Genomic DNA, 26121 nt, shown 5'->3' with positions numbered 1-26121 from the left:
ACAGTTCCTTATATGCCTTTTGCTTTGATTGTTGCTTGCATCAATGCACTAACATTGTTGCTGTTTTGGCTCTCCTATCCTGGTGGTGAATTTGAGGAACTGCAAAAACTGGACCTAAAGGGTTAACGGGACAAGATCGCCATTTTGTGGAATTTAAACATGGGGATATGACTCATAGATGCTGTGATCTGAACGATCAAAAAGCCAATGGAAAGAAATATTTTCCTACAGGGCATCTTTTGGTAGAAGACCTTCGTTATTGGTCCAAGAAGAAATGTCAACGGTCCATTTCTACAGGCCCTCTTAGAAGTAGTGCTAGCACGAGCCATCAGTCTTGCCCAAGGCAACATTGCTCATCCATTGCTAGTTACTCCCTAACCTTTACCTTCTGATAATTTATCAATGCCATTTAATGTGGATTTTCCTTATACCCACCACCACCTTCCTCCCACTCTGTATTTAAGAAATCTGATGAAATCTGGACACTTCTTATCTGTAGCATTAATGTTTACTTGAAGGTAGGTTGAAGCTGCCTAGATGTGCTTAATGCTTCCAGTCAGTAGAGTTTGGAAGCTTTCATTTAATCAGTTTGGACTTCATTCAAATTTGCATGATGCGACAGGATTTAAAGTAGCATTATCATTTTTTGTTCACATAACTTGTGGAAAATTGGACAGTTGACAGCTGTGCATTATTAGCATTATGTAGAATTGGTTTCAGCCAATTGTCCGCACATTTATATAGCAAGTCATGTTCAACTGCAACAATGGCTCTTGGTAAATCTGATTAAGCGCCACAGTTATGAGCAAAAGCAACTTAGTGTTTAAAGCATATCAGGAATTCTTTTCCTATAAATATTTTAGCAAAGCATATCATTCAGCTAAATGGAAATGAAGACAAAAATGCTTCATAAATTCTGTACTGCTTTTTTAATAATTGAAAGCTCTCATTTATTCTGCTCAAGGACTGTCATCTATTTGTTTCCCCTTGAAATACTTTTACTTTATTAGTTTTCCTTTATTCTGGCATTTTACTTTAAATGGTTTGTGTTTTATTACTTATAACAGCAGAAGAGTGCATCAGCAAAAAATAACCTGAGCTAATGGTTAGCAAAGTGACATCTCAGCCAACTGTTTTTGTGACGTCATAAATCACTATGGCAAGGCTTGTTATAAACCTCATTTTTAATGTTCCTACACCATTTACAATCTAAATCAGAATCCCAGTATCAAATCAATACATATACTCACTGTCAGATTTTTATTCTTCTTTAGTTACAGTTTCTTTGATTTTTTTTTTGATGGAGTGCTGCGTGTAGCAACCATTCTGATGTTGGTTTTAAAAAAAGACAATGAGATGGATTCAGTAGGGAGCTACAGATGACGATGGACAACTTAACCGTAAAGACTCTAGTCCGGGATGAAGAACTGTAGCTATGAGGATAGATTAGAGAGGTTGGGACTTTTTTCCTTGGAGAAAGGAAGGCTGGGAGGAGAGTTGCTAGAGGTATTCAAAATCCTGAAGGGTATGGACAGGGCAAATAGTGAGAAACTGTTCCCGCTCAAGTGAATATCAAGAATTAGAGGGTACTGATCCAAAATAATTGACAAAAGGTGTAAATGTGATGTGAGGAAAAGTTTTTTCACCCAGAGGGTGGTTGGAGTCCTGAACAAGCCTCCTGAAAGGGTGGTGGAGCCAGGTTCAATCAAGGAATCCAAAAGGGAATTGAATTGCTACCTGAAAAGAGAGAATGTGCAATATTACGGGGATAAGGCAGAGGAGTAGGACTAGATGGAATGCTTTTTCAGAGAGCCAGTGCAGACTCAATGGGCTGAATGGCCTCCTTCCGCACTGTAAAGTAACTGTGATAGTCTCTCCACTGCCATATCCAACTATTTCTTGAATGATTCCAACATTATTGCCTCCACTACTCTGTCTGAAGTTCATTTAATGCAACTCACTCCACCTTGAAGAAGGACTTCTTGATATCGGTTATCAATTTAACTTTTACTAAATTGCACCCGTGTCACTGTGTACACATCGTTGGAACAGATGAAAATGACAGACGAGTTGGAACGTCAAATTTTTTTCTATTTTTATTCTTTCATGGGTGTCATGACGAAGCATTAATGTCCATAATATTATTGGAAATTATTTTTAAAATGGAATTTTAGTGGGGTCTGTGTCTATGTGTTTGACTGTGTGTGTCTTAATTGGATTAAAACCAGCTAGTCTGGATGCTTTGATGTGTAGTAGTTTGAGGTGTTAATTGGATAAACAGTAAGGAGGATAGAAGGTAAAGTGTAAGTTTGCATTTGTCGAATAAAGCATTCAAGAGTGGGAATAAAATCTTGCATCTAGCTAGAAGACGCCAAGCAATGTGTTTATTTTTCTCACTTACTAGTAAAATTGGTGGAATGAAAGGATATTATTGTTAGGCAATGTAATGTTTAAAGCCTGATGATACAATGGAAAATTTACTTTCAAAGGAAAAGCTAGGTATAAGCAAGAAGGAGTTTGTGTGTGTAAGTCAGAGACATTTAAGATCTAACCAGCCTGTAGCCCACAACTGTACCTGCAAAGGAACTGAATTGCAAGGAACCTCATTTTGCATTTGTAAGGTCAAATGTGCTTTTCCTGGTGTCTGTTTAAAGTCTATGGGTTTATGTTGCTTTAGTGAAGATTTACCTGGGAGTAAATAATTTGGGGATTTGTTTCCCCCTGGTATTTAAACAACTGAGCCATGTCATAACATGGGATGTGGGTGTCGCTGGCAAAGCCAGCATTTGTTATCCATCCCCAATTGTTCTTGAACTGAGAGACTTGCTAGACCATTTCAGAGGGCAGTTAAAATTGGGTCTGGAGTCACATGTAGGCCAGACCAGGTTAGAACAGCAGATTTCCTTTCCCAAAGGATATTAGTGAACCGGACGGGTTTTTACAACAATTAACGATAGATTCATGGTCACCATTACCGAGACTAGCTTTATAATTCCAAACTTTATAAATTAACTTAACTTGAATTCCACCAGCTGTCATTTGAACCCATGCCCCCAGGATTACTTTGGATTACTAATCCAATGACGTTACCACTATGCTACTGTTTGACCTTTTTGAATCTGCTCCACACTCATGATCCTGAAGCATCCTAGAGACATCCAAATCCTGCCCTCCTCCCAGCATACTAATTCACCCCTCATGCCAGCTATGGCTCAGGTCTTGCACCTTTGCCTCTGCATCACAAGATTTCGAGTTCAAGTTCCACCCCAGGGTTTGAGTACAAAACTGAAAGCTGATGCTCCAGTGCAGAACTGAGTGCCTCTCTTGGCTCACCAAGCTAATTTGCTTACCCCAACCCCCCACCGCCCCCCCCCCCCCCCCCCCCCCCCCCCCCCACCCCAAGATCAGCCTATCCCCACAATTGGTTGCTCCTTTCACCCTTTGTCAATGCAATCTACCCCCACACCTGAACCACATTGACCCGGCCTTTCTGATCTCCAACCCAGCCTCTCCAATCTTTTGATTCCTCTCTTCTCTGCAATGGCTGGCTGCAGCCTCCGATCTCCCTTAGACCCTTCCAATTTACCATGCCAGCCATTCTCATCTCTTCACCTGACCCTCCCAACCTCCCCCCAATCTTCGTAATCCCCACAACCTTATAGATCTCTGCTCATGACCCTTCCAATCAACTCCTGGTCTTCCTCACTGACACTTCTGATCTTATCCCCGAGCCTTCCAAATTCCCCCACGCTCTGAAACTTCTGATCTCCTCCTCAGCCATTCCAATCTTCTTTCCCGCCTTGGCCACCTGGCCTCCTGTCTCCCCTAGCAACAGCTTTTGATCTCCACCAGCACAGGTCTCCAATCTTTCCTCCACTCTGACGTCCACCGATACATGCCTTCGAACTCCCCCCATCCCTCTCTTCCCTTAATCTCACTGGCTGCAGCTGGGTAATGGTAGAAAAACATGGTGATCAGATCCTTCTGTTGAATGTGGCAGGGTCTGAAGGAAACCCATTCCTCGGGTTTCCACAATGCAAAACTGTCCATTTCATTCCTGCCGCCTGATTATAAAAAGACGATCGTTTTCAAATGTGTATTGACTAAATGTGTAGCCTAGGTAGCCTAGGCTACCTGATAAGACCATAAATGAATGTACCTGTCACAAACCATGTACAGCCATGTAACATCATAAATTCTTCCAGTTGTGCCCTAGATATTTTACCATGATTAAAAATTTCTGTACACTAGTGAGATTCTCTTAAACAGGTCAGTATGTTGTTGTAGTATTTTGCATAATTCTTACAATACACAATCATTTTTGGCAGTAAAATCATTACTAAGAAGAGTGGAGTGGCAGCTTTATTAAAGCTGCAATTTCTGTGCGAGTGTTGTATTGTTATTCTATTTGTAAAGAGCTAGGAACTAACTATTAAGTGACACTGGGGTGACACATTCACTGTTGCACTGCTGTAATGCAGTGAGTAACAATAGCTCAGATCTTCCAGTCTCCAGATCGTTGGAGGCCAGACGTAAACCACCCTCCCTCCCCCCGAAAATGCACTTCAGGACCCTGCAGAAGTCCCAATGCACTGACTTCATGGGAATTGCCTAGGAAGTTTGAACTTCTGATGGGCAATTCCCCTGCTCCCTGGGACCCTCTGTAAAAAATCGCTGACTCTGAGTTAGAGGCAGAGACTCCAGTCCGTTCTGACTTATTTATCTGGAAAGTTACCCATAAAATGTTAGGCAGAAAAATCCTAGTCTAACTCCTGGGTAACTATACAACTGACCCCTCTAGTCACTCACACTGACACCCCCCCCCATCCCCCCCCCACCCCCACACCTGTGACTACCACCTCAACCCCCCTGACTCCCCCACCCAGACCTGACCTAACTAGCCTCCACCAGCTAACTCACCCCCTTACTCCCCCAGCAATCTTACTTAACCACCCCCCAAACCTCAACCTCTCCCCTGATCCAACCTGACTAGCCACACCACCTGGCTCCACCCCCCACCACCCCCCCCCCTCACCCCTCCCCTCCCCCCCACCCCACCCCCTCGAACTCCCCTCCTGACTTGACTACCCACCAATCGACTTCACCCACCTGCCACCCTACCTGACTGTGTGTAATCTACCCAGCTGCCATTCTACTCACCTGCCACCCTGCCTGGCTGTGTAATTTATTCACCTGCCACCCTACCCACCTGTCACCATATCCACCTGACCCCGTTGTCTCCCTACCCACGTACACACCTACACACTCACCCATTCCATAGAACCATAGAAAAGTTACAATGCAAACAGAGGCCATTCAGCCCATTGTGTCTGCATCAGCCAAAAGAGACACCAGACACTAACTGCGCTTTTAATCCCACTTTACAACACCTGGTCCGTAGCCTTGCAGGTAACAGCACTTCAGATGCAGATCCAAGTACCTTTTAAATGAGTTGAGAGTTTCAGCTTCAACCACCAAATGAGGCAGTGAATTCCAGACTCCTATCACCCTCTGGGTGAAAAAGCTTTTCCTCATGCCCCCTCTAACCCTTCTATCAATCACCTTAAATTGATGCCCCCTGTTAATTGACCCTTCAGCTAAGGGAAAGAAGTCTTTCCTGCCTACCCTATCTAGCCCCCTCATAAACACATTGAGAAGCTTGGGGACTTTTAAACACTTGCCAGAAAACAATAGCTCGTGTCATGAAAAGGGGGCATAGCTTGTCTTCTCCTGATGACCCAGTGCTACAGGAATCAACCGGACTGAAGCTACGCTCCACATTTCTGAAGAAGCCGGAATGGGAAGACCCAGATGGAAATGCGGAGCTCTGTCTTGGCACAGCAAAGTATGAGTAGAGCGGCAATCCAATGGTGATTGTCGATCCTCAGAAGATTCGGGCTATTGTATTAGTCTACGTAGCAGCAAGCTGGAGAACAGCAAGGAACGCACTCGATGAAGCTCCAGCATTTTGAACCTAAAGTGTGATTAACTCTAACTTATAGGAAGCAGAAGACATAACAATGAGTGATGCCCTGACACATACCTGCTTTGGTTGTGTATAAAGGAGATGTTTCAGCAGATAATCTTTTTGGAACGAGAAAAGGAACAGTGAGATAGTTTTACCATTCTGGTTAAAGCAAGGCGAGTTAGGCAAGAGTGTAAGTGGCATAGCTGCTAGTTGATAGAACCAAATGGATTCAAGAGAGAGAACACTGAAACCATTACATTTGTGCTCCCTGAATTGAGGCAGCTATTTACTCTTTCTGTATTTTGCATTAATATTTCAAAAATTAAATTGCTGCTGTAAGCTTAATTATCTGCTGTCTAAATTATCTTTAGAGGGTTATCAGAAGTGATATACTTTTGGTTGCACTTGTAGCTGATGCCATTGATGTGTCTGGCGGAGCCTATTAATTGACCAATTTCCGTTGGTGTGTTCGTTGTCAGTTGTTGAGTTGCCATAGCAACGAAAGCGCAATACAAATTGGACCTCTCATCCTCCATTTGACAAACGCCTTCCTTCTGAATAATGGAGTGTGACTAGGTTACCAAAATCAGCTTAGCGAACTTTACTTTAAAACTTTTATGGAAGCCTCACAAGCTGGGTAATATAGCCTCTGGGTCAAAACCTTTGCTGCACAGCACTTTAACCCACGCTCCAGCATGTTGTGTGGAATGCACAGCTGGGGACATGTTTGAAGGCCCTGGTCTAATCAGGAGGTTCAGATGATGTCAGAAATTGTTCATAACCATCAGCAAAAACTGAAATTAGATTGGAGTGTTCGGCTAAGCCCCTAACAGTTTTCCTTGAAAAAAGAATAAATACTATTTAGTTTGTATGATGTTTTATCTATATTCAACCCCTTTAATGGCAGCAGGGGCTGTTGGAGTGCCCATATCCTTGAAGCATGGTTCACAAAAAGCGATTAATGAGCTACTCCGCATGGTATTTTCTTAGGATTTAACCTACACATTGTATGTTAGAGAGTATTGCTAAAGTGATGTGACACTAAGTAATATGAAAGCGAGCCACCAATTTAGTTGTACAGTGTAGTCACTGAGCAATGTTAAAATATCTCTCTTTATGTATCTGGCTTAAGCACCATCGAGTTTTGGTGATAAACTGAGATTTATGTGTCTAATAAGATTGTGGTTCATATTTTTTTGACATACTGTGTCAACAACCATTAGCAGATAGTGGTTTCCATGGTGATACAACACACAGCTTTGAGTTTGAAAGAGTTAAGATACACAATTATGAGCAATGTGATTAATAGGCCTCCATTATCTGCCTTGAAAATACGTAAATAAAATGTTATCATTTATTTACTGTAATAATATGTTTTTAATCAATCTTCCTCGCAATGGAACTTTCATGTTTTGAGATAAATCATAACTCGACCACATTATTAGGCAGAGTAATGAAAATAATTAATATGGAAGAAAATCCCAAAGCCCAAGGCAATACCTCTAAAGTGCCTGTCTTAAAGGCAGTCACATTCAAGTGATTAATTGTTAAATTGTTATGTTGCTTATAAGCTCCCACCTATTTTAAGTTATAGGGCCTTTATCAAAGGATGTACTTGTCTCCCCATGTTACACAGAGAAGGTTGTGGGTCAACTATCTCCTCCCAATCTTGACTGAAATAATGCTCAGTAATCGACAAATGATGCACCTAGGTCTTGGATCATACTATTCTTCATTTGACATTCTGATCCAACAGAGGACTGAAGACAATGGACAGGATTATCCGGCCCTGCCCGCCGCCGGGATTGTCCAGTCCCGCTGAAAGTCAGTGGAGGCCGGAAAATCCTGGCCACTGTCTGCTCAAGACTTGTGATTATTATTGCCTCCATCCTTTTAAAATCTTCAGTGCAAGACAGACTGGTGAATTCCAATGTACATCATTCAGAAATGCCCACAGTGTCCTTCATATATCATATTTTACTCCAGTCTCTTCTCTAACTTAATCATTTAGTAAAACTATGGATGGGGAGGGTCAAAGCTGCATGGATAACATCACAAATTTCAATTGAACCTTATGGTAAATTTGAACACGTAACAAGTTGTATATCTTTAAGATAGTTTTGATTCCGCTGCATTATGTGATTTCAGTTCAAAGCAGCAAAACTTTACTGTGAAATACAATATATAGTTCATGTTCCCCAATTTACATTTGCTGATTTCATTTATAGTTATGGATGCTTAAGTAAATGTTTCCACGTTGCATACCTTTTTAGCATGCTGAACCTTGCTTGTTCCTTTAAGCCAGAGGAACTCCAATGCCCCCTTCTGTAGCTCTCTGCAGGATATTCCATGGATCAGTCAGGCATGACACCTCCCTTCTTAGAACCATAGAGTATTATGATATATGGCCAGGCCATTTGGACTATTGTGTCTGCATTATTTCTTTGGTAGAGTTTATCCCCAATTTTTCCCACTCTCCTGCTTTGTCCCAAAGCCCTGTAAACCTTTTATCCCCTTCAGGTGTTCATCCAATTCTCTTTTGGACGCTGCTATTGAAACAGCTTTAAGCACCCTTTCAGGCAGTGCCAGATTACAACAACTTGATTGGTAAGTAAAACATGTTCCTTCATGTCGCCTCTGATTATTTTGCCAATCACCTTACATTAGGCTGGCTGGTCTGAAGTTGCTGGGTTTATCCCTCTCCCCATTTTTAAACAGGGGTGTAACATTTGAAAGCCTCCATTCCTCTGGCAGTGTCCCCATAACAAGGAGGATTGGAAGATTGTGGTCAGAGCCACAGTAATTCCTACCCTTACTTCCCTCAGTAAACACGGATGCATCCCACCCAGATCAGGTGAATATTTTTTACTCTGAGTAATGCTTTTTAAGCATTTTCTTTACATCAATGTTTGTTCTATACTGTTTCTCTATTGCTTCTTCTTTACAGCTACATTTGCAGCATACTCTCTTATAGAGAGTACGGATGCAAAGTACTCATTTCTCATTTTGTAGTTCAACCGTGCCTTCTGTTCCCAGAAGAATATCACCTTCTTTGTCCCTATTTTTCCTTTGGTTACTTGTTCAGCTATATTTTTTGCTTACCAATTTTTTGCTTCCAAACTTTTCAACTCACTGAAATTAACCCCCCTCCAGTTAAATAAAGAAAGAAGTATTTGCATTTTATATAGTTCCCTTACATAAACCCAGGGCATTCCAATGTGCTTAAGTCAATGAAGTGCTTTTGAAGTGTGGTCACTGTTGTAAGGTAGGAAACACAACTACCAATTTGCACACTACAAGCTCCCACAACCAGAATTGTGATAATGACCGGATAATCTGTTTCAATGATATTGGTTGAGGGATTATTATTGTCCAGGACACCAAGGAGCATTCCCGGACTGTTCTTCGAAAGAGTGTCATGCGATCTTTTAAATCCACTGGGGAGAGCATATGGAGATATCTATGCAGGACAACCGATTCCTGGTTCCATTTCTGATAGCTCTCTGCGATCTCCAGTGGATTAGGACTGAAATGCTGCCACCTTACACAGAATGTCTGACAGCAGCGTGTCTTTTGGCTTTACTAGGGCGAGCAAATTGTCGAGTATTTCATACACTTCTGGCCCTGCTTCAGTCAGAAATATTACACTTTTGATACAGCCATTTTCGAAGGTCAGAACACCCACCTGTCCAAACGTTCTTTTCACTATGACTGGATTTTTAAAACTATTTCCCAGCAAAAAAAAAATCCCACAATGCAGCTCTTTGTTTACAGGAAGCTTCTCTAACCAAATTTATTTGGCTAGGGACATCCACAATCCCACTTCATCACCAGACTGTGCTCTCTTTGCAGTATAGAAAACTGACTGAGTGCAGCAATTGGAGTTCAAAAGTACACAACTGAAAACCAGTTTGTTCTGCTTTGACCATATATACAGTTTTACGCAAATGGCCACAAGAGGCTGCTACTACAATGAGTCTGATCGGTTACCCACCGCTCGTGACCCATAGCCCTGCCGGCCCTTATCTCACCTCCGCAAAAATGGCCCAGAGACAGGACAGAGCTGGGGGACCAGAAGGAAATTTGGCAGGGCCGTTTCTCGCTCCCACTCACCTCCAATACCAGCCCGGGCAGGGGCCAAAATTCCAGCCCCAATAATCAGGCACCATTTCCCAATATTGCTCACACCTGTACCAATCACTTTCATACAACTTTCTCCCGTATATTCAGAGTATGTAAAACATCTCTGGAGGTGCAACTTAAACAATGAATCCTACAGAGATTTTAGTCTGACGGGCTGAAATGTTACTGTCACAGCAGAGAATAACATGTCGAACTTTAATTGGAATTATTTTGTAATTTATTACTTGTGTCAATGTTTAGGGAACACATGGAGCCACAGGAAGAAAGTTTTGTGTTTTGTGAATCCTGTTTGAAACCTGTGATTAACTTATGTAACTCCTACACACGATATCAAATGACAAACGTGGTGTTAACACTGAAAATAAAAGTGAAACTCCTCTCAGTGGTTTAGCAGGTGAATTCCCTGTCCAGACATTCTTGAACCATGTGGATTGATGAACTTCCCTGTTTGATCAGCACTTTGTGCTGAGTTAGCCAATCTCAGTTGTGGTTAAAAAAAAAGGTTAAACACAAAAGCACAAAATCAGGTTACTTGGCCCATTGTGCCTGTGCTGGCTTTTGTTTGGAGCAATCCAAAGCTATTCCCATTGTTCCAGTCTCTTTGAAAACCTGTATATTCCTCTGTTTCAGATGTGTACTTGAGTCTCCCTGAAAGGATTCAGTTTTCTGTGGCTAATCTGCTCCCTGCAGCAAAGCCCCAACAGCGTTCTTTCTAAAGAAATGTCTTCTAACCCCTTTCCTGACTCCCTTAGTCGTAATTCCCCAACCAGAAGAAATAGTCTTTCCATATTCAGTCCATCAAAATCCTTCTTATTTTTAAAACACCTCTATTAACTCTTCCTTAGTCTTCTCTGCTTCATTGGAAATAATCGCACTATCTAGGACTCTCCTCATAACCACTGTTTCTCTTCCCTTGTGTCATCGTATTGAACCATTTTTTAATACCTTTTGAAAAATGTGAGTTCCAAAACTTCACACAGCACTCTAAGTGTGTTCCAACAAATCTTTTGTACCACTTAGTCTTCAGACATAATGAAAATGCTACTGTTTACATATGTGTGTAATATATAAACTGGCCTTTTTACTGCACTTACAATTTCAGAGAATTGAATACTTGAATTTCTAAATCTCTTTGTTTATCTACACCTTTCTTTGACTGTGTAGTCCCATTGCTTGTTTTTCTTCCCTAGCTGTATTATCTACACCTATCCACACTAAATTGCAGCTGCCAATTGTTGGCCCATTCAATTAAACTGTCTTATGCATTCCTGAAGTCGCTTTCAGTTCTCCTCCCTATTTTCCAAACACCCTACTTTTGTGCTGTCAAAAATTTTTTGGATTGTGCATCCCATTCCATAGTTCCAATCATCTTTATTGCGGTAAGAACTAAATTGAACCCAGCACTGATCACCTCTGTGCTGTTCCATTTCTAACCCTTTTTGAATCATTGCAATGCCCACTTCCCCTAATTCCCTGTTTCCTGTTCAATCAGATAATTTTCTACACGTGCTACTACCATTTCCTCTTACACCATAAGGCTGATGTTTTGTACCTGTCTTGTAACGTTAATCAGGGCCAAGCTAGTCTCCTGTACAAGTTTCAATCACTCAGGGGAGTTGGAGAGGAATTGTACATAAATTTCCCCCTCATTAACCTGGGTTTACACCTGTTTTTTCCAGCTCTTTTGGGAGGCTCTTTGCCTCCAAGTGGGGAAGGAGGTCTGTGTCTGTGATGCATGAGGCTGTGGGACAGGTTTGATAGATCAGCAGTTCTTTACATGTCTGTCATTTTTCATATGTTTTTAACAATCCTCGTGTGAGAAACCTTATTGAATGCTTTCAATGAATCCATAAATCTTACATCCACTGCACTTCTAGAAAGTTAGCAGTTTCAAAAGAGCAAGCGGATTAAAAGAAAACAGTTGTTGAAGAGAAAGGAAAGGCCTTACATATATTGTGCTGTGATACTACAGTCTTAATGTTAATGACTTAAACACTATGTTTTTCCCATGTTCAGGTTCCAATACCGGTAACCTCTGATTTGGATCCCTTGACCATGCTGACAGATGATGCAGATGTTGCAACCTGGCAGAACGAAGGCCTCCCTGCTGACAGAATGTCTACAGAGAATGCTACCATCTTGACCAGCTGTGAGCGCTGGCCACTTGTGATTGATCCCCAGTTGCAGGGTATCAAATGGATCAAGAACAAGTATGGAGAAGATCTCCGAGTTGTGAGGATTGGCCAGAAAGGGTAAACCATTTCATGACTTGCTTATTTGTAATGAAAAATCTACCTCCAGTTGTCACCATCAGTGGGGAACTCTTGTGAGGAATTCAGTTTTCGACCTGACATGGTGATATCCCAGTCTTAATCCCTTGTGTCTTATGTCCAATTGATTTAAAGTATCGCTGTGTAATTTTTTCAGGCTTGGGCTGGCAAGTGGCAAGTATCATTCACGCCATACAAGTGCCAAGCAATGACCATCTCCATCAAGAGAGAATTTAGCCATCTCCCCATGACATTCAATGGCACTAGCATCACTGAATTCCCTACCATCAACATTTGTTGGGGGGGGATGGTGGGTTGGTTGGAGGGTGGGTGTGGGGGTCATCATTGACCAGAAACTGAACTGGACTAGCCATATAAATACTGTGGCTGCCAGTGCAGGTCAGAAACTGGGGATTCTGCGGACAGCAACCCGCCTCCTAACTCCCCAAAGCCTGTCTACCGTCTACATGACACAACTGGAGTGTAATGGAATACTCTCCGCTTGTCTGGATGAGTGCAGCTCCAAAAACATTCAAGAAGCTTGACATCATAGAAAGAAGTCCACTTAATTGGCACTCCATCCACCAACTTTAACATTCACTCCCTCCAGCATTGGTGCACAGTGGCAGCAGGGTGTTCCATATGCCAGATGCACTGCAGCAACTCATCAAGCCTCCTTCTACAGCATCTTTCAAACCCTCGACCACTACCACCTAGAAGGACAAGGGCAGCAGATGCATGGAAACAGCACCATCTGCAAGTTTCCCTCCAAGCTACACACCATCCTGGCTTGGGACTATGTTGCTGTTCCATCACAGTCATAGATGGACTGCTGTGGTTCAAGATGGCGGTTCACCATCACCTTTTCAAGGGCTGTTGGGGATGGGCAACAAATGCTGGCCTCGCCAATGACAAAGGCATTCCATAAAAGAATAACCAAATGTATGAAATGAATTACTTTTAAAGTTCATGGTGGGATGAATTGCTAAAAGAGCAGCGTCCAATCACTTAGCCATTTTTGTCCAAATTCCTTAATAGCTTTCCTGGCACATTTACGGATTGTATAATTACTTGTCAGATTCGAATTGAGAAGTTAACACTACAATTAAGTTTACACTTATTAAGGACAGGAGAGACAGGCAAACTCTACTACTTTCCTCTCACCAACGGTATGTAAGCAGAAGGTGTTTTCGACTCCCTTTAAAGTATCCTGTGGCACGTCTTCCCAAACCCTCAGTTTGCATGATCCAAATTACTAATAGCTCGCAGCAAGCTTGCATTATGATTAACTCAGAAAATTAGTATATTCACGTTCAAAACCCCGGGGGAGAAGTGTTTGCAACGCCCCACCACACTAGACACAGAGTGGAATGCACTGCCTGGAAGTGTGGTGGAAGCAGGTTCAATTGAGGCATTCAAGAGGGCATTAGATGAATATTTGAATAGAAACAATGCACAGGGGTACAGGGAAAAGGCAGGAGAAGAGCGCTGAGTCATAATGCTCATCCGGAGAGCTGGTGCAGATGCGATGGGCAGAATGGCCTCCTTCTATGCCATAACAATTCTGCGATTCTGTGAATAGTTGTGCAGAGGAAGTACCCTAAAACAGCAATGATATAAATGACCAGTTAAGCTGGTTTAGTAAGGAGACAAACTGTTGTCCAGCTGCTAACTCCCTAATTTCCCTTGAAAATACAACTTTGCATCTTTTAGCATTTATCTGTTCAGAACTTCCTCTGAAAGACAGCAACTGTGACAAAGATGGTTTCCCCTCATTGAAATATGTACCAATGGTCCCAAAATCAGCCTTCAACCACAACCTTGCTGACAGCAAGAGTGCTTGCTGCCAAGTGAGCTGAGCTAAGATTTAAATCATGTCATCATCAGAATGGTCCACGGTGCTGAGATAAAGAAATGTCTTTGCAGACTCTAAAATGAATATAAATATCAAGCAGTCTTATCATTTTGCGCAGTGGACTCTTAGTCACAAGTACAGAGGCTATTTCGAGTTCATTGCATGTTTGTGCTTATAATTGCCAGATAAGGCAGGCATCTGTCCTGTCGATCTGGGTTAGATTCAGATGCTGGTCACAGACGAAATGCATTTTAACCTTTGTGTTATTTGTCCTTGATTCTGAAAGCCCACTTCTATCTATTAGTAGCTTTGTAGTTCATAAAAGCCTCCAAATTCCGATGCTCCTCTGTATAAATATTGCTGAACTGTTAACGTTATTGCTGGGCCCTGACTTAAGTGTTAGTGTTGTATTTTTATATGAACAATTCACCAAGGCTCCTTCTACAGCACCTTCCAAACCCGTGACCTCTACCACCTCGAAGGACAAAGGTGGTAGATGCATGAGAACACCACCGCCTGCAATTCCCCTCCAAGCCCCACACCATCCTGACTTGGAACTATACCGCTGTTTCTTCACTGTCACTGGGTCAAAATCCTGGACCTCCCTTTCTAACAGCACTGTGACCGTACCCACACCGCATGGACTGCAGCGGTTCAAGAAGATTGCTCACCACCACCTTCTCAAGGGCAATTAAGATGGGCAATAAATGCTGGCCTAGCTAGTGATGCTCACATCTCATGAAAGAATACATTTTTTAAAGCAATCTAAGGGCTATTTTAAACATTGTGTTAATAAGAGACCCCTGTTTGGATTTAGAATGCAGTTTTCAGCAAATTGATGATTTGAACATGACTGTAGGCACAGGAACCAACAACTGTTGGTATACCATTCAAACACTGATTAGATACAGTTTTAATGGAACCGTATATTCTGCCTGCACTCACTCACTTCCATTGAAAGTGTGGAGTGCAATGGCCGGAAGTCGAAGGATTTCTCAAGGGCCAAGAACGAGCCCAGCCAAGTTCTATTTGAATGGAGAGAGATGACAGAACTCCATGGTATAGAGGGATCTGGGTACATAAATCACAAAAAGTTAGTATGCAGCTACAGCAATTGATTAGGAAGGCAAATGGAATGTTGGGGTTTATTGCAAGGGGAATGGAATATAAGAGTAGGGAAGCTTTACTGCAGCTGTATAGGGTCTTGGTGAGACCACATCTGGAATACTGTGTTTGGTCTCCTTTTTTGAAAAGGATATTACATTAGAAGCAGATTCACTGAACTGATTCCTGGAATTAATGGCTTAACTTATGAAGAAAGTTTGAACAGGTTGGGCCTATACCCATTAGAGTTTAGTAGAATGAGAAGTCTTCTTATTGAAACATATAACATCCTGAGGATGCTTGATGGGGTGGATACCAGGAGGATGTTTCTTCTTGTGGGGGAGACTAGAACTATGGAACATAGTTTAAGAATAAGAGGTCTCCCTTTTATGACTGAGGTGAGGAGAATTTTTTTCTCTGCGGGTCGTTTGTGGAATTCTCTTCCCAGAAAGCAGTGGATGTTGGGTTATTGAATATATTCAGGATAGAGTTAGATGGAGTTTTGATAGACAAGGGAGTTAAGAGTTATGGGGGGCAGACAGGAAAGTGCAGTTGAAGCCACAATGAAATCAGCCATGACCTTATGGAATGGCAGAGCAAGCTCGAAGGGCTGAATAGCCTGTGCCTGCTCCTAAGTCCTACATTCCTATGTCCTCTGATGCGGTATAGAGGTCCTGGTGGAGAAGGTAGAGAGGAAGAGGGATGTCCTCAACCTGCAAGGGTGGGAGGAGGCCACAGAGGCAGCTGATGTGCCACATCACCTGGGAGTTCAGAACCAGGAGTCCCGCACCCAGTACTTTGCTCCAGTACCGCAAGAAATTTAATGGCTTGACATGAGTGATCAAGGTAAGATCCCAGTTCACAAACACACGTTTCTCAATAACTGCACCAACACCAGCATCATAACCTCAACACACTTGCCATTATTAAACTGTACACTGCCATTCACACTCCTCATACTATTGCATCCTTCACAGGCATGACTCACTCAGACATATCCCATAGCTCTTCAACCATGTGAGGCATCGCACACACACAACTACATCTGCCCATGTATTCATTGTCACTCACAACTCATTCTCTTTTGGGAGAAATTAGTAAATAACAGGTCGCAGCAGGAGCTGACTGAGTGAGGAGAAGATGCCTACATGACAGCATCCCCTTTGAGGAGACAAAGCTGGTCAGAGACAATGCAGGGGACACCTGCAGAGACTTATATGGCCACTGGAGCTTCCTTATAGATGCAGAACTATTCCTGACCTCTAATCACCCAAAGCTATCTCACTCTCAAATCTCCATTATGGTCTTCTCACACACATCCTCCTTTAGTGACCACACATGCTGCCGCTAGCCTTTCCAGCTTTACTATTGCTGGAGCAGGTTCAGAAAGAGAAAGAGCCATCTCACTGCCTCAGAGGAGAACAAAAATGAATGCATTGCGTCAATGGCTACCACTGTTATAGGCACCAGTTGAGAAACCAACACCACATGCAGTTTAGAGGCTAGATGAGAAGAGGAGTCTGCCTCCACCTTGTTCCAGTTGGACAAAGGGCCTGGTGTCCATCCACTCCACCATAGGGAGACTGGCGACTTCTAGATCCACACCATGAAGCAGCAGGTTACTCTGGGCCCCTTGGTTGAAAGGGTTGTGCAAAATGTCTCCAATGCCCACTGATCTATTCTTCGCTCAATTACTGGGCTGGCTGAACAGAGACCCTGAGATTGTGACATGGAAATAATAGAGCAGGAACATATGGGCCTCCTTCTGGATGCTTTGTCTCTTGTTACTGCATTTTGCCCTTGCCATTGCCGGTCAGCCAGGTGGCCCAGGCTGCTGAAGCCTTTACAGAAATGTTGAAGTTTGATGTGGGGCCACAATCTCTTGAGGGAGTCCCAGAAGGATGTCCAAACTTCCCTCTTCAGATTCCCATTAGTCATTCACCTCTGAATTAGCCATTCACCTCTCCTGCTGCTGTCATTGGGGTTGCACTTTGTAGAAATGCCACATTTTGCAAAAATGCCACTAGATAGCCACTAAGGTTAAACACTAAGGGGAATAGATGTAATAGTGGCCTCCCCTTCACCAGCATTACCATGGCTGAATCCCCCACTATCAATATCCTGGGGAGTTACCATTGACCAGAAACTGAACTGGACCAGCCATAGAGATAGTGTGGCTATAAGAGCAGGTGAGACGCAGATAATGCTGCCATGAGTAACTCACCTCCTGACTCCCCAGCACCTGTCCACAATCTACAAGGCACAACTCAGGAGTGTGATGGAATACTCTCCACTAGCCTGGATGAGTGCAACTCTAGCAACATTCAAAAAGCTCTACATAATCCAAGACAAAGCAGCCCACTCTATTGGCACTCCACCCACCACCAACACACTGTGACAGCAGTGGGTACCATCTACAAGATGTCTGCAGCAACTTATGATGGCTCCTTCAACAGCATCTTCCAAACACGTGACCTCTACCACCAAGGGCAGTAGATGCCTGGGAACATCATCGCTTGCAAGTTCCCATCTAAGCCCTAGTTCCCGTCCAAGTGGGAGAGATAGTGATGTAGTGATAATGTCACTGGACTAGTAATCCAGAGGCCCAGGCTAATGCTCTGGAGACATGGATTCAAATCCCACCACGACCACTGGTAAAATTAATAAATCAATTAATAAATCTGGAATTGAAAGCTAGTCCCAGTAATGGGGACATAGGAACAGGAGAAGGCCATTCAGCCCATGGAGCCTGCTCCACCATTCAATACAATCATGGCTGATCAAACACTTCAATGCCTTTTACCCACATTATCCCCATAACCCTTTATGTTATTGCTAATAAGAAATGTATCAATCTCTACCTTAAACATATTCAATGACTGAGCTTCCAGGGCCCTCTAGGGTAGAGAATTCCAAAATTTCACAACCGTCTGAGTAAATAGATTTCTCCTTATCTCGGTCCTAAGTGGCTTCCCCCTTATTTTGAAATTGTGTCCCCTGGTTTTAGACTCCCCAAACAGGGGAAAATCGTACCTTCATCAACCCTGTCTATTCCTTTAAGTATTTTGTAGGTTTCAATGAGATCACCTCTCATTCTTTGAAACTCTAGAGAATACAGGCCCAGTTTGCCCAATCTCCCTTCATAAGACAGTCCCGCCATCCCTGGAACAAATCCAGTGAACCCTTGTTGCACTCCCTCTACGGCAATAATTTCCTTTCTGAGGTAAGGGGACCAAACTGCACACACTACTCCAGGTGCGGTGTAACCAAGCTTCTATATTTTTGAAGCAAAACTTCACTACTCCTGTACTTAAATCCTCTTGCAATAAAGGCTAACATTTCATTAGCCTTCCTAATTACCTGCTGCACCTGCATGTTAGCTTTCAGTGACTTATGACAAGGACACCCAGGTCCCTTTGGACATCTACACTTTCTAATCTCTTACCATTTAGGAAATACTCTGCATATCTGTTCCTTCTACCAAAGTGGATAACCTCACATTTTTTCACATTATATTCCATCTGCCATGTTCTTGCCTACTCACTAAGTCTGTCCAAATCCTCCTGTAGCCGCTTTACATCTTCCTCACAACACACACTCCCATCCAGCTTTGTATCATCTGTGAACTTGGAAATATTACATTTGGTTCCCACATCCAAATCATTGATATATATTGTGGACAGCTGGTGTCTAAGTACTGATCCTTGTGGTAATCCTCTGGTCACAGCCTGCCAACACATGAATGACCCGTTTATTCCTACTCTTTGTTTTCTGCCTGTTAGCGAATCCTTAGTCCATGCCAATATATTGCCTCCTATCCCATGTGCTTTTATTTTGCTAATCAACCTCCTGTGGGGAACTGTATCAAAAGCCTTCTGAAAATCCAAGTATACTACCTCCATCAACTGTCTATGAATTTTGTTAGTAACATCCTCAAAAAACTCCAACCAGTTCGTCAAACATGATTTCCCATTTGCAAATCCATGCTGACTATGCCCAATCAGGTCATGATTATCCAATAATCCATTTATTACATCTTCTATAATAGATTCTGGCATTTTTCCCACTACTGATGTAAGGCTAACAGGTCTGTAGTTCCCTGTTTTCTCTCTCCCTCCCTTCATAAATAGTGGGGTGACATTTGCTACCTTCCAATCTTTAGGAACCATTGCGGGATCTGTGGAATTTTGGAAAATGATCACCAATGCACCCTCTATCTCTATAGCAACCTCGCAGAATATCAGGTCCTGGGGACTTATCAGCTTTCAGTCCCATTAATTTCTCCAATACAACCTTCTTACTTATACTAATTTCCTTCAACTCCTCACTCTCCCTAGTCCTTTGCATCTCTACATCTGGAAGATTTCCTGTATCTTCCTCAGTGAAAACAGAGACAAAGAAATCATTTAGCTTCTCTGCTATTTCTCTATTTTAACCCTCCAGTTGTTCCTGGACTGATTTCTCCCGTAATTTAGAATTTCAATGACTTTTGGGTGTATTATCATTCACAAAAGAATTGACTTTTTCAGCATGTTTACTCGGGGAAGGTCAAAGAATACATCAGATGTCCAGCACAGTTCCTTTTTTGAGAGTAATACTGCTTTAAACCACTCATTTTGAATGAATGTGGAAGGTTCATTGAGCTGTTTCTGAAGATAACGTTCAGATGATTTGACTTTTGAAAGGCCTCTAGGCAAAGATGGTCATCTATTTCAAACAATAATGAAGCCACAATAAATTTGTGTGAGGCAGAGCTTTAATGAATCATGGTAAATGAAGACATATGAGACATTTGAAAGTATTTGTGGTTTTATTTTAAGGTACTTAGATATTATGGAACATGCTCTTGGGGCAGGTGAAGCAGTACTAATTGAAAATCTAGAAGAATCAGTGGATCCTGTGCTGGGGCCTTTATTGAGTCGAGAAACCATAAAAAAGGGCAGGTAAGAAAATGAGACAAACTTAAGAATTCTCTCCGCTGTTCTTACTTATTTCTGGGGAACATCTGAAGCCTCATCAGAACTCATCCAGGTCTACCCTGAGATCATTGTGGCACAGGAGCCCATGAATGATATGGTGCAAGTTTAGTTCCCAATCATATCACTAATACTTCTTGAATTCTGATTCTTTGTGACAAATGTTTAGACAAAACATATCAAAATAGATTGACCTCAGGGGTCTGGTTAGGGAAGCAATGGTGTACCATCTCAAGCTTGACCTTCTGAATGGTCTCACCATAAAACTTAGAAACAGACAAAAGCCCATCAGAAAAACTAGCTGATCTTTCTAGCCAGCCCCATGGTGCCTAAAGCATCATATCAAGAGATCCCCTTACCACAGGACCTTCATGGTGCTCCTGGCATCGAACTCGCCCCTGGGTCAGTTGGCCCTTGGCATTTTAAACTCATGTTGCATCACTGATGCTTACATGGCCTGGAGTCAGAACCCAGATTGTTCTGTGTGCCAGGCTCCCAATCCTGGATTGGGAATCCAGCCCCTTATGCCAATGGCATTGGTTATCTCTTGAATTATCACAGTGATATGAAATCTAATTATACCAGTGTTGTTTGTGCTTGAGACTAACAGGAAGCCTTTTCTTACCTAGATGCATAAAAATTGGAGACAAGGAATGTGAGTACAATTCCAGCTTCCGCCTTATTCTTCACACTAAACTGGCAAATCCTCACTACCAGCCTGAGATGCAAGCCCAGTGTACTCTTATTAACTTCACTGTTACAAGAGATGGCTTAGAGGACCAACTTCTGGCCGCTGTGGTCAGTATGGAGAGGCCAGACCTAGAAGAATTGAAGGTATATAAATCTAACTTTTTTCTTTATCTAAACACTGCATAGCACAAAACTCTTTCCATTGTCCGACAGGGACATCTGCAAGTTAATAATAACAACAAAAACAAAAATACCTGGAAAAACTCAGCAGGTCTGGCAGCATCTGCGGATAGCAGCACAGTTAACGTTTTGAATCCGAATGACCCTTCAACTCGAAATGTTAACTGTGTTCCTCTCCGCAGATGCTGCTAGACCTGCTGAGTTTTTCCAGGTATTTTGGTTTTTGTTTTGGATTTCCAGCATCCACAATTTTTTTGCTTTTATGCTAGTTAATAATGTTGATTTATCTGACTTAGAATTTTACAGTGCAGATGAAGCTCTTTTGGCCCATCGTGCCTGTACTACCTCTTTGAAAGCATTATCCAATTGTCCCACTTCTCTGCTCTTTCCCCGTAGCTGTATAACCTTTCTCCTCACAAGTATATATCCAATCTAGGCGTCTGAGATAATGACAATATTGATGGCATTTCAAAATGAGAAATGTCAAAGTAAGCCAGTTCTTTTCTGCGCATAATAATGAGGCTGCTGCTGCTCACTAGCCTGAATCAGATTAGAATGCCATCACCCTATATCTGATAGCTGGCCTCAAATATTACTCTGGCTATTATGATTAAGGCAAGAGAAGATTGGCCGGTCTGTCAAAACTGCCGCACGCTCATGAAGACTGGAGCATCACAACGAGGCGCATCCTGTTCACGTCCCTCACTCTACAACCACATTCCTACCCACTCCCCACCACCAGCAATCTGGAGTCAGGCAATCCCTAGAGAGGGGCAAAAAAAAACTCCAGAAAGGGACCCAGGGCTAACAAGTGTAGGGTCGAACTCCGTCTTTCCAATCTACGGGGGAGGCGGTGGTGTTGTGGTATTGTCGCTGGACTAGTAATCCAGAGACCCAGGATAATGCACTGGGGACATGGGATTGAATCCCTCCGGAGCAGATGGTGGAATTTGAATTGATGACCACCATGTCAATTGTTGTAAAAACCCATCTGGTTCATTAATGCCCTCTAGGGAAGGAAAACTGCCATTCTTACCTGCTCTGGCCTATTTGTGACTCCAGATCCACAGCAATGTGGTTGGCTGTGAAATGGCCTAACAAGCCAATCAGTTGTATCAAACCGGATTAAAAGGAGTGAAACTGGACCTAGGCACCAGAAACGACAATGGCAAACTGAGCTCTGCCAGCCCTGCAAAGCCCTCCTTACTAACATCTGAGGGCTTGTGCCAAAATTGGGAGAGCTGCCTCACAGACAAGTCAAGCAGCAGCCTGACATTGACATACTCACAGAATCATACCCAGTTGCCACTATCATCATCCTTGGGTATATCCTGTCCTACCAGCAGGACAGATCCAGCAGAGGTGGCTGTACAGCGGTATTCATTTGGCAGGGAGTTGCCCTGGGAGTCCTCAATGTTGACTCCAGGCCCCATGAAGTCTCATGGGATCAGATTAAACATCGGCAAGGAACCTTCTTGCTGATTACCACGTACTGTTCTCCCCTTCACTGATGAATCAGTGCTCCTCCATGTTAAACACCACTTGGAGGAATCACTGAGGGTGGCAAGGGCACAGCATGTACTCTGGGTGGGGACTTCAATGTCCATCACCCAAGAGTGGTTTGGTGGCACCAGAACAGACTGAGCTGGCCAAGTCCTAAAGGGCTTAACTGAGCTGCACTGGGTCTGCAGCAGATGGTGAGGGAACCAGCAAGAGAGAAAAGAATACTTGACTTCATCCTCACCAACCTGCCTGCCACAGATGCATCTGTCCATGACATTATCGGTAGGAGTGACCACTGCATAGTCCTTGTGGAAACAAAGGCCCGTCTTCACATTGAGGATACCCTCCACTGTGTTATACGGCACTACGACTGTGTTAAATGGGATTAGTTTCGAACAGATCTAGCAACTCAAGACTGGGCTTCCATGAAGCTGTGTGGGCCATCAGCAGCAGCAGAATTGTACTCAACCACAATCTGTAACCTCAAGGCCTGGCATATCTCCCACTCTACCATTACCATCAAGCCAGGGGATCAGTGGTTCATTGAAGTGTGCAGGAGGACAGCACCAGGCATATCGAAAAGTGAGGTGTCAACCTGGTGAAGCTACAACACAGGACTGCTTGCATGCCAAACAGCATATGCAGCAAGTGATAGACAGAGCTAAGCGATTCCACAACCAACAGATCAGATCTAAGCTTTGCAGCCCTGCCACATTCAGCCGTGAATGGTGGTGAACAATTAAACAACTCACTGGAGGAGGAGGCTTCACAAATGTCCCCATCCTCAATGATGGGGGAGCCCAGCACATTGGTGCAAAAGATAAAGCTGAAGCACTTGCAACAATCTTCAGTCAGAAGTGCTGAGTGGATGATCCAACTTGGCCTCCTCCGGAGGTCCCCAGCATCACAGATGCCAGTCTTCAGTCAATTTGATTCACTGCACGTGATATCAAGAAATGGCTGAAGGCACTGGATACTGCAAAGGCTATGGGCCCTGACAATATTGCGGCAATAGTACTGAAGACGTATTTGCCCCTAACCAAGTTGTTCCAGTACAGCTACAACACTGGCATCAACCCAGCAATGTGGAAGATGTATGTTCTGTACATAAAAAGCAGGACAAATCCAACCCAGCCAATTACCACTGCATCAGTCTACTCTCAATCATCAGTAAAGTAATGGAAGGGGTCATCAATAGTGCTATCAAGCGGCACTTGCTTAGCAATAACCTGCTCACTGACGGTTTGGATTCCACCAGGGTCATTCAGCTTGCAACCTCATTACAGCCTTGGTTCAAACATGGACAAAAGCGCTGAACTCCCGAGGTGAGGTGAGAATGTCCTGCCCTTGACTTTAGGGTAGTGTTTGACCTAGTGCCGCTTCAAGGAGCCCAAGCAAAATTGGAATCAGTTGGAATCAGGTTGAAAACTCTCCACTGGTTGAAGTCACACCTACCACAAAGGAAGATAGTTGTGATTGTTGGAGGTCAATCATCTCAGTTCAAGGACATCGCTGCAGGAGTTCCTCAGGGTAGTGTCCTAGACTCAACCATCTTCAGCTCTTCATCAATGACCTTCCTTCCATCACAAACTCAGAAATGGGGATGTTCGCTGATGATTGCACAATGTTCAGCACCATTCACAACTCCTCAGACACTGAAGCAGTCCATGTCCAAATGCAGCAAGACCTGAATAATATCCAGGCTTGGGCTGACAAATGGCAAGTAACATTCACACCACACAAGTGCTAGACAATGACCATCTCCAACAAGAGAGAATCTAACCATTGCCCCTTGATATGCAATGGCACCTACATTTCTAAATCCCCCACTATCAACATCCTGGGGGGGTTACCATTGACCAAAAACTGAACTGGACTAGCCATATAAATCCTGTGGCGACAAAAGCAGGTCAGAGGTTAGGAATCCTATGATGAGTAACTCACCTCCTGACTCCCCAAAGCCTGTCCACCATCTTCAAGGCACTAGTCAAGAGTGTGATGAAATCTCTCCACTTGCCCGGATGAATTCAACTCCAACAACACTCAAGAAGCTTGACACCATCTAGGACAAGGCAGCCCACTTGATTGGTACCCCATCCACAAATATTTACTCCCTCCACCACTGACACACAATAGCAGCAGTGTATACCATCTACAAGGTGCATTGTAGGAAGTCCCAAATGATCCTTAGATAGCACCTTCCAAACTCGTGACCACTACCATCTGGAAGGATAAGGGCAGCAAAGACATGGTAACACCACCTACAATTTCCCCTCCAAGCCACACGCTATCCTGATTTGGAAATATATCTGTGCTCCTCCTCTGTCACTGGGTCAAAATCTGTAACTCCATCCCTAACAGCACTGTGGGTGTGCCTATACCATATGGACTGCAGCAGTTCAAGAAAGCAGCTCACCACCACATTCTTAAGGGCAATTAGGGATGGGCAATAAATGCCGCCTAGCCAGCGATGTCCACATCCCATAACAATGAATTTTTAAAAATGAGAATCTCCCTACTTGATATAACAATATATAAAATGTAAGCACTTAAATTAAGGCAGATTGAAATGCATTGTCTTTTCATTAATGGACACTGGATCAGCAAGGTAGTCTCTCCTACCTCCTCATTTCTTTAAGGTAAGTTTTGAATTGCAGCAAATGAACTATTTTGGTATGCAAATGTTGTCTAATTAACAAAATGCTTCCCTTAACAGCATTTCAATGAAGCTACTAAAGTTTCACAAACATAACCCTTGCTATTTTTAAATTAAACTATGACATGTCTGCTTCTTAATTATGATATTATTATGTTATTAATATAGTCAAATACAATCATTTAGATTGTCAATATATTCTCCCTGCTGTCCTAATAATGTTCAGGTTTTACAAATGTGCAGCTTGCAGTTTTTAACTTCTGTGGAAAAATATATATTTTAAATATTCTAGCTTGTAAACAATAAAATTAGGTACAGTTAAAATATAATGCTAGGTGTACATTGGAGATTGCAGTCAGCATAATGCTGTTTGTACACTCAGCCAGTGGTCTCCCATCTTAACCTTAATCGAAACAGAGGAATTCCCATTCAAGTACGAGATCTGCGATTGGCATAAGTAAACAGCTTGACACTGATCTCCGCTGTAGGAGCCCCTAAATTAAAGCCAAATGGTTCAGAGTGCCTTTTTACCCTGAGTAGCTTAAGCTGAACTTAATTCATGAAGTACGGAGCAACCATGGTGAATTTTGCTTCCTGCCCCTTCCCATTTTTCTATTTTCTAAATGTGCTGAGCTCTGTCAAAGTTATCTGGCTCTTCTTCAGACATAATTCCATAGGGTAGCAGCCACCATCCGCTGGCTTGCCCATGTAGCAATTGCAGGAAATTTAACTGGATGAGACATAGTAGCTGAACCCAATCCTTTCAACAACAACAA

General features: G+C 42.9%; 1 protein-coding gene across 4 annotated transcripts in view; it reads left to right on the top strand.

The window, feature by feature from the left end:
• Positions 1 to 26121, top strand: part of LOC121293614 (dynein heavy chain 9, axonemal-like) — a 530687-nt gene that overhangs the window by 328862 nt on the left and 175704 nt on the right. For all 4 annotated transcript variants that reach the window (XM_041216734.1, XM_041216733.1, XM_041216736.1 and 1 more), the window contains 3 exons: positions 12128 to 12363; positions 20161 to 20283; positions 20946 to 21150. In XM_041216734.1, coding sequence (XP_041072668.1) covers positions 12128 to 12363; positions 20161 to 20283; positions 20946 to 21150 — 564 coding nt within the window. The remainder of the gene's footprint in view (positions 1 to 12127; positions 12364 to 20160; positions 20284 to 20945; positions 21151 to 26121) is intronic.

This window comes from Carcharodon carcharias, chromosome 22, assembly GCF_017639515.1.
Source record: "Carcharodon carcharias isolate sCarCar2 chromosome 22, sCarCar2.pri, whole genome shotgun sequence".
Classification (NCBI taxonomy): domain Eukaryota; kingdom Metazoa; phylum Chordata; class Chondrichthyes; order Lamniformes; family Lamnidae; genus Carcharodon; species Carcharodon carcharias.
Note: the sequence above shows the minus strand (reverse complement) of the source record. Positions and strands in the feature narration are given on the sequence as shown.